We start from the raw sequence: 13208 nt of genomic DNA, 5'->3' as shown, positions 1-13208 counted from the left end.
TTCCACCATCTGCTGTGATGGGATTCGAACCTGTGTCCCCAGAAAGTTATCTGGGTCTCTGGATTAACAATCCAGCGATAATACCACCAGACCATCACCTCCCCAGCATTTTCCATATATCCCTCTAAATCTTTCCTATTCATATACCCCACCAGATGTTTTTTAAATGTTATAATTGTACCCACATCCACCACTTCCTTGGAAGTTCATTCCATAAGTGAATTACCCTCTTGTGTAAAAAAATTGCCCCTGGTATCTTTTTTAAATCTCCCTCCTCTCATTTTAAAAATGTGCCCTCTAGTCGTAAAATCCTCCATCCTAGGGAAAAGACAACTACCATTAACTCTACCAATACCCCTCAATATTTTATAAACATCAGTCTTTTTCCGTTCTGTAAACACTCTAAGACTAGTTGGATGATTGATTGGTTGCAGACGAGCTACAGTGGATGTGAATGGATGGTGCTTCTTCAAGAAAAGTCACATTAGACTCAAAATGTTAACTCTTGCTTCCATCTCCACAGAAGCTGCCAGCCTTGCTGAGACTCTCCAGCGTTTTCTGTTTGATTCAGATTTCCAGCATCTGCAGCGTTCTGATTTTTTAAAAAAATAATTATTAATTCATTGGAAGAGGGTGTTGCTGAAAAGGCCAGCATGTATTGTCCATCTCACATCGCTCAGAGGACTGTTAAGAATCAAACGCGTTGGTGTGGGCCTGGAGTCATGTAGTGAACAGACCAGGTAAGGATGGAAGATTTCCTTCCCTAAAGGACATGAGTGAACCAGGTGGGTTTTTACAACAATCGATAGTAGTTTCATGGTCACCATTACACCTTGATATCTTTATTAATTAATATCTTAATTCCTGATATTTTTCTTTTGAGTTCAAATTCCAATATATGCTGCGGCAGAATTTGACACTGGAACTCCAGAACAGTGAGAAATTTGAGTGAGAAATGATCATTTGAGCTAGAGTTAGAATTTAAGCTATAATTATCAAAGCTTGTGTTGGCATGTAGACTTCATTCTTGTAAAGGATGGAGTGCTGGGTATGGCCCTTTAAGAGGGTGACGTGTACACCCTCGGTGACGTCACGAAAGGCTCCACCTAATTGTATCACAAAGGGGCCGTTCCACTGACGTCACCAAAGGGGGCGGGACGTTCCTTACGGAAGTGACGACACCGGTCGCCATGGTGGTCGGCGCCTTCCCCATCGCCAAGCTGTTGATGCTTGGGATCCGCCAGGTCAGCCGGCCGCTAGCCAACTCCATCAAGGCCAGCGCCCGGAGGAATCCATTCTTTAAGCGTTACATCTGCTTGCCCCCGGCGCAGGGTGAGTGAGGCAGCCGCGCAGCCAGAAGCGGGTTGGCCCCGGGGGGGGGGGGGGGGGGACTTACCGCCGGATGTCCAGCCCGCCACGGTCGATGACCGACAGCCGCTGCGACCAATGGGACCCACGGGTATTGGCATAGTGACCAATCACTGTGTCGCTGGTGCTGACTGACGGGCGGAGGGCGGGGCTTCTTGGGATAGGCTGCTGGCTGAATGTCACTTTGAGGCTGGAGAGAGGCACAAGCACAGAATGGTGCAGGAGGCCACTCAGCCCATCGCGTCAGGACGGGCTCCCTGCGCATTTTCATTCAATGCTAAATTCCTGCCTTTCTCCACGACCCTGAACATTGTTTCTCGTTAACAATACCTTGGATGTGGAGTCACAGGTAGACAGGATAGTGAAGAAGGCGTTTGATATGCTTCCCTTTATTGGTCAGTGCATGGAGTATAGGAGTTGGGATGTCATGTTGAGGACTTTTTTTCTATTCATTTGTGGAATGCGTGTGTCGTTGGCTGGGCCAGCATTTATTGCTCATCCCTAGTTGCCCTTGAGAAGGTGGTGGTGAGCTGCCTTTTTGAACTACTGCAGTCCTCCTGCTGTAGTTTGGCCCACAATGTCCCTTAGGGAGAGAATTCCAGGATTTTGACCCAGTGACAGTGGAGGAACGGTGATATATTTCCAAGTCAGGATGGTGAGTGGCTTGGAGGGGAACTTGGAGGTGGTGGTGTACCTATATGTCTGCTGCCCTTATCCTTCTAGATGGAAGTGGTCATGGGTTTGGAAGGTGCTTTAGTTAATTTCTGCAGTGCATCTTGTAGATAGTACACACTGCTGCTACTGAGTGTCGGTGGTGGAGGGAGTGGATGCTTGTGGATCATGCCACTCTGCTTTGAACACATATTCCAAAAGTGATCTAACCAATTGCACAATGTTCAGCACCATTCGTGACTCCTCAGATACTGAGGCAGTCCATGTTCAAATGCAAAAAGATCTGGACAATATGCAGGCTTGGGCTGACAAGTGGCAAGTGACATTCTTGCCATACAAATGCCAAGCTAAGACCATCACCAATAACAGGCTGCTTTGTCCTGGATGGTGTCAAGCTTCTTGAGTGTTGTTGGAGCTGCCCCCATCCAGGCAAGTGGGGAGTATTCCATCACACCCCTGACTTGTGCCTTGTAGATGGTGGACAGGCTTTGAGGAATCAGGAGGTGAGTTACTCGCCGCAGTATTCCTAGCTCCTGGCCTGCCCTTGTAGCCACTGTGTTTATGTGGTGAATCCAGTTGAGTTTCTGGTCAATGATTGAATCCCCCAGCATCAATATCCTGGGGGATTCAGTGATGATAACACCGTTGAATGTCAAGGTGTGGCGGTTACATTGTCTGTTATCGGTGATGGTCTTAGCTTGGCATTTGTATGGCAAGAATGTCACTTGCCACTTGTCAGCCCAAGTCTGCATATTGTCCAGATCTTTTTGCATTTGAACATGGACTGCCTCAGTATCTGAGGAGTCACGAATGGTGCTGAACATTGTGCAATTGGTTAGACCACTTTTGGAATATGTGTTCAGTTTTGATCTCCCTGCTATAGGAAGGATGTTGTGAAACTTGAAATGGTTCAGAAAAGATTTACAAGGATGTGGCCAGGGTTGGAGGGTTTGAGCTATAGGGAGAGGCTGAATAGGCTGGGGCTATTTTCCCTGGAGCATCAGAGGCTGAGGGATGACCTTAGAGTTCTATAAAATAATGAGGGGCATGGATAGGATGAATGGTCAAGGACTTTTCCCCAGGGTAGGGGAGTGCATAGGTTTAAGGTGAGAGGGGAAAGATTTAAAAGGGATCTAAGGGGCAACTTTTTCATGCAGAGGGTGGTGTGTATATGGAATGAGCTGCCAAAGTGGAGGAGGCTGGTACAATTACAACATTTAAAAGGCATCTGAATAGGAAGCGTTTACAGGGATATGGGTCAAATGCTGGCAGATGGGACTAGCTCAGTTTAGGATATCTGATGGGCATGGACAAGTTGGACCAAAGGTCTGTTTCCATGCTGGACAGCTCTATGACTCGATGATACTGAAGGCTATGGAAGCCAAGTTGCTGAAGATACATTCAAAGGGAAAGGTGAGGGTTTTGGGGGAGGGTAATGGATGAGACAGTGCGAGGAAAGGTGGACGTGGTTGTGGAGGGGAAGATGGGAATTGGTGGGAGCACTGGGAAGTAAAGGAGTGCAGGGTATGGGGTAAATAGGGAGGTGAGAGTGAGTAATAGGCAGGCTATGGAAATGTAAATCTGGTCACATAGGAGTGGAGTACTACTATTCACTTTCAGTTTCACTGGATTTGGGCCTTTTATAAGATTCTTCCTCTGAAAGCTGTAAATCCAGAAAGGACGGTGAAAGGAGTAATTCATGTATGCACTCCTTGATTGACTTCAACACCCAAAACACTGAATAATGTTCCCATCTGCCAGAACTTTCAGAGACTTTTTCCTGGTGCTTTGTTTCAGCACTGGTACCCCAAAAGCTCAGTTTTGAAAGTTGGCTATTTGTTCAAACAAGGAAGGCATCACAGATCAACCTTAGAGTCTGTACATCTTCAAGCAAGATTGGGGGAAGGGGTGCAATTGGACAGTGATCAGGAGCAGAAGCACTGGTTGGTTTTATCTTAAGTATGGAATGTCAGACATGGTGTGTGTAGCCCTGGGCGAGGGAGGTGAATTTAGCACAGGCTGGGGATAGAAAATGCACCTGGGTGTTGGAGGTAGACTGTTTGTGAGTTGGCAGAATTCCTGGAATAGACGTTGAGACAGAGACTGCGACCTGACTTGGTGTCCCTTCTGTTGCAGTCTATCACTGGATTGAAATGAAAACCAAGATGAGGATCATGGGGTTCAGAAGTGGTCAGGTGCAACCCTTGAGCGAGGAGGTGGCAGCGGACCTGGGTGCTGAGCTCCTGGGAGAGGGGATTGTGTTCTTTATCGGAGGTGTCTGCATCTTTGCCGAGTACATGAGGCAGTCTGCCAACTCAGCGAGGAAAGAGGAGGAATTGAACAGCACGCTGCAGAGCCTGCAGGAGCAGGTCGCCCAGCTCTCCCTGACCGTCGAGGAACTCGACGCCCGCATCCGAGAAAACCATCGCCTTGTCCACTCTCTGCCTCAGGCCTCGAAGTAGCACTCTGCTCCGAGTTTCGAGAGAGACCGTGATGACTGGTTTTAAAAAAAAAAAAAATCCGTTGACGGGGATGAAAGTTAGCCCAATTCAGACAGTTGCTTGGGTTTTAAAAAACTCTTCCAAGTGAGTCCTGCTATGTTAGGATGCGGGAGCAGAAGGGTTTGAGCACTGAAGACTAATCACTTGCCTCCTGTAAAAAACCTCTGATTTTTGACACAAGTGTGGATGCTGTAAATTCCTTTGTATTGTTTGTACTCACATATTTGAATTCATGGCTGTATAAACCATTGTTTGTGCTGTCACTGTGGGTGTGCCTTGGGACCCCATAACAGTTTGGCAATCATGTGAGTTTAAATTTTGCTGCGTTGTGTTGAACCATTCCCTGGGTTAAGACAGAGTTTCATGCCATGTAAGTTACTTTGCACTGGAGGACCCAGGAGTTGGAAGGAGCTATAGTCTCGCAACACAGTGCCTTGCAGAAACTGCTTTTGAGAACCTGTGTCACCCTGACTTGCCTCGTTTGAGTAAAGCAAATGTCTCTTTCACCCACAATAGTGTCTACTGCTTGGAAAACACTACTGTGTTTGGTAATTTTGGTCAAAAGGGTATTTTTCAATGTGCAACGTTGCCACATTCGAGTTTATATTCCTGGCTGTATTTTAGTTCTGTGCACACACTTAGATGTGTTAAAAAAATTTAAGACTGGTCAATGACAGAGACACACATCTTGCACCTTTAGGATGAATTGTCATTTTTCTTTCTTGTAGCCTTTACCAGTACGCTAAACGTGTCCAGTAACAAGAAAACAAGTAAAATTGTAAGGGGATACCAAATGCCAATTTACATAAAGGAATGATAACTTGCACTGACAATGTGGCACCCCAACAGCTTTATAGGGAGAGGACTTCTGAGCTTCTGAATCCCACCTTCTGATCTTGTATTGCAGACTCTCCTTGCGTTACTGCCTGAGCTAGTGATTTATTTAAAAGTGAAATATGGATCATGTTTCTTCATTTCTGGTGGAGTTATAAACTTCACCAGTAAAGGGCTGGATTTACTTTCCATTCTGTTAACGGTAGCATTTTTTTTGTCAGTGGGAAAGGATTGAGGCTCCCTCCCTATCCCTCTCTCCTGAACCCTTCCACAATGTTAATATTTTGCTAAAGTGCAACTATGTATAACATCAAGTTGAGTTGTGAAAAAATCACTGGCAGGATAGGCTATCTGAATCTGTGGATTTAATCCCAAGAGCATCCTGAAGGGGTGACGGCTGAGTAAATGTTGGGAGTCTGCCTGGGGTCATGAATTAAAGGTACATTTAAACTTGTTTCTCAAATTGGAAACATGGTGAAGGGAGACTATCGCCATTTTGAAATCGTCAGGTGATGAAGACTATGCTTGCTCTATTACTACATTTTCACAATTACCATGTTTGTATTGAAAATACACTTGAGTATTAGGCATTGGCTTCACTAAGATATTTTCATATCTAGAATAAATTTGTGGAGGCCAAATTGTTACTTGTAATAATGCATCTACACAAATGGACTCCAGGGTTCCAGTTTCATTAGCATTGTAGTGGCTGGGAATGGTAACACTAAAATGGCCAGTTGTGCTTACCTCAATTTCACACACAGCCCAACTGTGGCTCAGAGGAAAGCTCTCTTGCCTCTACATCAGGCAGATGTGAGCTCCAGTCCCAATTTAGACAGATTGAAGCATAATATATTTGACTGATTGGGACTCTGTTGGAGATGCCACCTTTCAGTGGCAAACAACAGGGTTGTGATTGTGGTGCCAACAGTATGGGTTCAATTCCCACACCAGCTGAAGTTACCATGAAGGATTCTCCTCAACCTCTCTCCTGACCTGAGCAGTCATGACCCTTGAGTTGAACCACCACTAGTTCTCTCTTCGATGTGAGTGCATCCCTGTGGTCCAGTAGGATAATATTACAACTACTTTTTTGTTTAAAAGCAATAGGTACTTGATTCTTACCATTACCGTATTGTAATTTTCTCAGCTTCCCCGTCCGACCCCTTCAGTAATCTCTGCTCATTCCCCAAGATTGCAAAAGATAGGTGTGGAGTGTTAGTAGGACTGTGGATACTGAGGTCTGTGAGTGTGTGGGGTCTCAGCACAGTGATGTGATCTATGCTTTAATGACTAACATGCTCATTTATCTTCAATAAAAGATTTATTTACAAAACAATTGTAAAATCATAAATAAAATCTATTGATGACAGTGTGATTTGTTTAAAACTTGAATATAATGAAGCTACGAGTGGCAACAGTAGGGTCACCTACAGTACACACTTAAGACAACAGTAAATTGTAGCTGTCTGCCAAATCCTTGTACCATTCTTTGTTGTTGGTGCCATGGCAGGGATGGGTTAAGGAACAGCTGCAGGAATTAATGCCGAACTTGAAATTAGAAGCAGTTTAGTTATGACTGCAAGCAGGGTCATTAAACCTACAACTAAAATAAACATCTTCCACCTCTCATACTCTAATGTGCCAGCTTTAGAGTAACTGTGCACTACTTGCACTCAGCAAGTACAAAACAATCCTTTCTATAAGGTTAAAGCTGCCTTGGTGAAAATCAGCCCGAACTCCAATTCTGATATCAAAGGTATCTAAAACCGAATAGTCAAAAATGTGTCAGCTGCACTGTCAGTCTTGGAGCCTTTTTGGTTTTTAACTTCGAGACTGGAACTACTGTGCCCCGTCTCAAGCTGTAGGAGAGCGACAGCAAGGAGATGACTGAGTTGTCCATGTGTATGACATGAGTTACAGCTCTCTGTCCAGCTCAGCTCAGCACAGAACTGGTAAAACGCAACAGCACAGTATGACAAAAGACTCCTGCTACCCTCGACAGCATGGTTTTAGCTAACAGTGACAAAAAGAATGACAACTAACTAGGACTGAGCTCACCTGAACCCAAACCAACACATAAAAAAAAATTAAAATAAATAAGTAGATCCCTCAAACTAATCAGGAAGAAAGTCTGAAGCATTGCATCGACACATGAGAATTTACCCACTGGAAGGGGAAAAAAAAGAAGCACTAGTGGTGTTTGCACGCATAAGTCACAGCATAAGCTGTGGCACGGTTATAAGTTTTACTCACCCAGGGGTGGCCTCAACACATCCCAGGCCAACCCCAGAGAACTGCAAAGGCCAGATCACTGAATTTAGTTAAGGCGGAGTTAGATGGATTTTTAAGAATAGATTAGGAGGTAGGCAGGAAAGTAGAACTTATGACTTGATAAGATCAGCCACAATCTTACTGTATGGTGGAGCAGGCTCAAGGGGCCGAATGGCCTCATCCTGCTCCCTGAGCTGATAATTCAGAACCAGCTTTCACAAGACACCACAAATTTTCCCACCAGCACATCTTCCTCTTGAATTACATCCAGTCTGCCACTACATTTACCTCAAAAATAAATTTTAAAAAATTAATAAAAGCACAAGTTTAAAAATAGGACATGAACCAATTAGGTCAAAATCCACAGTAGCTGGTCAGTTTGCAATTCTCCAGTCACCATTACACAAGCAGCACAGGGGAGGGTCATTTGAAAGTCACAGACAAGATAAAAACTGCAAAGATTTCTCAAGTGTTGCCGTGCGACTGGTTTGATGAAACAGAAAATAGAACCAAAGAGAAAGCTGCATGATCTACAAATACAGACAGCATTCAGGCAAATTCGCTTTAGAAATCATGCACCTGATTAAGAGTGAAAGGTCTGGGTTGACCAAAAAATCTTGACCGGTAATCTCAGTGCGTCACAGAAAGAAAGTTTAAGGGAATAGAAAAGGCTAAATGCCAAATATTACTTAAATTGCAGCTTTAAGGCTGAGATAGATAGATTCTTGATCAGTAGGGGAAATCAAGGGTTATGGGGGTAGGGCAGGAATGTAGACACGAGTGTTGGATTAGCCACGATCCTACTGAATGGGGCCAAATGGCTAATCAAGTTCTTATTCCATTCTTAACAGGAATCAGTGGAAACCGCTACAGGTAAATTTTGAAGTGATATTCTGGAATTCTTCAAAAATGAACTTGTAGATGGAGAAGGTAAAGTGTTGGAAACATGAAATAATTTGATACTAAAACAAGGACAAAAAACTCGTTCTGATCAAATGGTCGTAATTTATAAAAGGAGAGATTAGGCCTGTATTCTTCAGAGTTTAGACAGGTGATCTCACTGAAACTCACAAAATTCTTAAGAACTCAACTGTGTGGATGCAGAAAGGAGTTTCACTGAGCGCCCTTGTTCGAGACAGGCCCACAGCTAGTCAGAGTAAGGGAGAAAAGGGGAATTTATTTGCTCACAGGGTGGTGAATCTTTGGAATTAGTGACCCCACAGGTTGGGGAGGCTTGGACACTTAAGACAGAAATCGACAGATTTCAAAAAACTAATGATATGAAGGCATATGGAGTAATGTGGGAAAATAGCTTTGAGGTATATCAGCCATAATCTAGAATGGCAGAGCAGGCTCGAAGGGCTGAATGGCCTACTGTTGCCCCTTCCCACGTACTTAACAATAGCCTTGTTACGTGAATTAACTGAAATCGTCAAAGTTTCCCGCTTTCTGTTTTATTTTATGGCACTGTATCCAGACCTTTCAGGAGTGGAATTACGAAACACTTCCACAGATGAAGTGCGACAGAAATGAAAACAAGGTGCCAGAGAAACTCAGCAGGTCTGGCAGCATGTGGAGAGAGAAACAGAGTCAACTTTGAGGGTGGAGTGCGATTCCTCTTCAGAGCAAAAGGAAGGTAGAAATGGGGTGGGTTTTATGCTGTAGGTGGGACTGTAGAACAAACAGAAGGTCAGACAGCAGGAGAGATAAAATCATGAAACAATAGGCAAAGAAAGTGATGATGATAGTAAGAAGTTTGGAACTCGCTTCCAGAGAGAGCAGCTAAATCCATTGTTAATTTTGAATCAGACTTAGTTTTGTTGACCAAAGGCATGGATATGTGTCAGGAAGGCATACGGAGCTCAGTTGCAGATCAGACAAGGTCTTAACGAATGATGAGTCAGGAGCAAGGGGCTAAGTGACTGACTCCCTTTTCCTAGGCAACATCTAATTCATTGAACAGCCATGTGTCTTCTGTCCTGTTACACTCGATTGTCTGTGCTTGTCTGATATAGGAATTGCAACCAGGGAATCTAGCACTCAGTTATTTCATACTCAGCTCTCTGAATATTGTACGGGATACTGGGGAGAACCATGATCTGTATTCACATGACAAGTTCTGCTAGCCCATTTTCACCAGCCACTGGTTGTGATCTCCCAAGTGAGGAGCTAGCAGGATAGTCAACTGGTTAAGAAATTGGTTACACCTGATCAAACCCAGCTCCAGACACAAGATAATTTCAGTTAAGCATTCTGTAGTGTTCAGGTTGCATTTGGCCACGAGGTTTGTCACACAAAAGGTGACAACTCTCACCAACTGTTCAGAAACTTATCCCATTTTAAAAAAGTCCTATTTACAGCGAACAAATCAAATCATTCAGTTCTTCCATCTAGGCTGGGAAAAGGAAGCCCTGTTTAGCCCATGCAGGTTGGCTGATTCCGACGTGGGCTACACGGGTGGTGTGATTGGTGTGGGGCCTGTTGTGTCTGCGTCCACACGCTCGTACCCAGCCCCCTCTGTCCCCCTCCCGTGCCCTCAGTTTGTCATACAGCACCCGACTGAAGGATCTGCTCCTCGGCTCACTCGGTCCGTGCACCAAGCTTCTCCATGTACTCCTGCAACGCGTTGAGCCTGGCATCGATTTCAGAAAGGTCGCACGAGTCTAGATAATTTTCTGGAGGGAGTGGGGAAGAAAGGCTTTTAGACGATTCCATCTTTGGAAATCCAACTTGGTATCAGAGCTGCGCTAAACACATAAACACTATTTTGTTCCTCTGCTTGCACACTTGCTGAGCCAGGTAGTTTCCACACCACATCTGCACGGCCGACTGCTCCTTCGCCTGGTTCTTCTTTCTCTCCAACAGGAATCTTGCACCCAGCAGTGGGGCTGAAATCAGGGGTTCAGATTATAGCAAGAGGAATGGAATGTAAATGTAGGCATGTTTCGCTACATGTGTACAGGGGGTTGGGGACACCACACCTGGAGCACTGAGTGAAGCTTCAGCCTCCTTGTTTAAGAAAGGACATCGTTGCAGCTGAGAGAAGGTTCATTCGACTCATTCGTGGCATGAGGCAGTTAACGTACGAGGAAAAATTGGATTAAGTTGAGCCTGTATCGATCAAGTTTAAGAGAACGAGAGGTGACATTGAGACATACAAGATCCTGGAGGGACTGGACAGGGCAAAAAGGGGTTTCCCTTTGGTCGGAGAGACTGGAACTAGGGGACACAGTTTAAAAACAAAGGGTGTCCCATTTAACATTGGGATAAGAAGGAACGTTCTCTCCTGGAAGGTCGTGAATCCTTGGAGGTCGCCCCCTTATAATAATGGGGAACGAAGGAGGTCAAAGGGTATTGGAGGTAGGCAGGAAAGTGAAGCTGGGACCACAATCAGATCAGTCATGATTGTACTGAACAGTGGAGCAGGTTTGAGAGGCTGAGTAGCTGCTACTCCTAATCTGTATGTTATTTGCAAGATGCACAAAGCTCGTATGAGCTACACAGCACTGCATTGCCAAGCTTAAACTAGGAGAAATACCACCACCCAGGCAGGCTCTCCAACTGTGATGCAGGCACCCTGCGAATGCTTTCTCCTTCTGTTCTGTGGCCCGCTGTAATCTATCCTCGATCCCCTCCCATTTCTCATTTACATGCTGTTCCTGGCAAAAACACATTTCACACTGACACCAATGGCACTCCAGCTCTACCTCACCATCACCCCTTCAACTGTTCCACTTGCTAAAGTATCGCTCAAATAAAAGTGAAATACTGCAGATGTTGGAAATCTGAAACTAAACAGTGACAGAGAAACTCAGCACATCTGGAGAGTCCAGTGTGACTCAAACTGATAAGTTCTGAAGAAGAGTCATACTGGACTTGAAATGTTTCTCAAACCAGAGACATACAACACAGAAACACACCCTGCGGTCCAACCAGTCCATGTCAGCCATAATCCCAAAACTAAACTGGTTCCACCTGCTTGCACTTGGCCCATATCCGTCCAAACCTTTCCTATTCGTGTATTTATCATCTAAATGTGTTTTAAATGTTGTAACTGTACCTGCATCTACCACTTCCTCAGGCAGTTCATTCCACAAGTGAACCCCTGTGTAAAAATAAACTGCCCCCATGTCTTTTTAAATCTTTCATCTCTCATTTTAAAAATATGGCCCCCAGTTTTGAAATCCCCCACCCTAGGGAAAAGACACCCGCCATTCACCTTATCTATACCCCCCATGATTTTATAAACCCCTAATAAAGATCACCTCCCAACCTCCCATGCACCAGTAAGAAAGTGTCCCAGCTTATCCAGCCTCTCCCCATAACTCAAACCCTCCATTCCTGGCAACATCCTGGAAAATCTTTTCAGAACCCTCTCCAATTTAACAATATCCTTCCTACAACCGGGTGACCAGAATTGCACACAGTACTTTAGAAGAGGCCTCACCAAAGTCACCTACAACATCCAAACTTCTATACTCAAAACGTCTAAGTGATGAAGGCAAGCATGCTAAAGCTAAGCTGCGGAGTTTCTATGGCATTTTGTTTTAATTTCTGCTAAAATGATCAGGCTGCTTATCTGACTTCCAGTACTGGAGCAGCAGAAATGTCCTCCACTGGGGACAAGTTTCTGGTTCCTGCTCCAGACGCTGTTCCCTAGTTAGTGACTCCATCTCTCTCCCTGGCGATGGAGTGTTCGCAATCTTTGTCACATTGATTCCGAGATGAGCTTCTACTCAAGACTTCTCTCACTCCTGGAACACCAACTGGCTTTTCCCCTGTTTCAGCTCATCTGCTGCTGAAAGCCTCCTTCATCCCTTTACTTCTAGCTGGACTATTCGGACATGTTCCTGGCTGATCTTGCACATTGCTGTCCAGATCCGAATTCACATCAAATCCCACTCCCAGACCACCCTTGTGCTCACCAACGTACACTGGCTCCCAGTAAAGAATTCTGCAGTCCTCACCTTTGTACTCATATCGTTCCATGGCCTCATCTCTATAACCTCCTCCAGCATCATGACCCTCCGAGATCTCAGCACTCCTTCAACTCCAGCCTCTCGAGATTTTAAAATCGCTCTGCCACTGGCGGCAGTGCGTTCAGCTGCCTGGGCCCCAAACTCTGGAAATTCCCTCCCTAAACCTCTCACCTTGCTTTCCTCCTCAAGATGTTTGTGACCCAATGTTTGATCATATGAGATGGTGGAATACTTTGTTCTATATTGAAGTGAAGCAGCTTGGAATGTTGTATTATGTTAAATGCGCTGATGTTCAGTGCAAAGATCTATTTCATGGTATAGAACGATGTGCTTACCTTTGTCAGATGCCTTGCTTTGTTTAGTTGGGGTGCTGGCTAAACGTTTCTTAGCTTTTGGTTTCCTTTGAGGCTGGAAAAACATAAAGAGGTGGCGATTTCATTGAATCACAGCACAAATGAAGGCCAGAGATAACAAGGTGTAGAGCTGGATGAACACAGCAGGCCAAGCAGCATCACAGGAGCAGGAAGGCTGACGTTTCAGGCCTAGACCCTTCATCAGTAATGGGGGAGGGGAAGGGGGT

At 44.9% G+C, this 13208-nt stretch overlaps 2 protein-coding genes across 3 annotated transcripts in view; one reads left to right on the top strand and one right to left on the bottom strand.

Annotated features, from left to right (window-relative positions):
- The first annotated feature begins 1151 nt into the window (after positions 1-1151).
- On the top strand, positions 1152-6750 carry opa3 (outer mitochondrial membrane lipid metabolism regulator OPA3). The gene is made up of 2 exons (XM_020516574.2): positions 1152-1332; positions 4177-6750. The coding sequence occupies exons 1-2, from the start codon at positions 1191-1193 to the stop codon at positions 4500-4502; spliced, it is 468 nt and encodes a 155-aa protein (XP_020372163.1). The 5' UTR covers positions 1152-1190; the 3' UTR covers positions 4503-6750.
- The window catches only part of ccdc61 (coiled-coil domain containing 61), a 36231-nt gene continuing 29709 nt past the window's right edge, over positions 6687-13208 (bottom strand). The window contains exons 13-14 of one of the 2 annotated variants that reach the window (XM_048618169.1): positions 12964-13036; positions 6687-10324 (exon numbers count right to left, since the gene is read on the bottom strand). In XM_048618169.1, coding sequence (XP_048474126.1) covers positions 10230-10324; positions 12964-13036 — 168 coding nt within the window. In that variant the 3' untranslated portion in view covers positions 6687-10229. The other variant, XM_048618168.1, reaches the window with a different exon arrangement.

This window comes from Rhincodon typus, chromosome 39 (genome assembly GCF_021869965.1).
Source record: "Rhincodon typus isolate 14 chromosome 39, sRhiTyp1.1, whole genome shotgun sequence".
Classification (NCBI taxonomy): domain Eukaryota; kingdom Metazoa; phylum Chordata; class Chondrichthyes; order Orectolobiformes; family Rhincodontidae; genus Rhincodon; species Rhincodon typus.
This window is presented reverse-complemented; position numbering and strand designations above follow the sequence as displayed.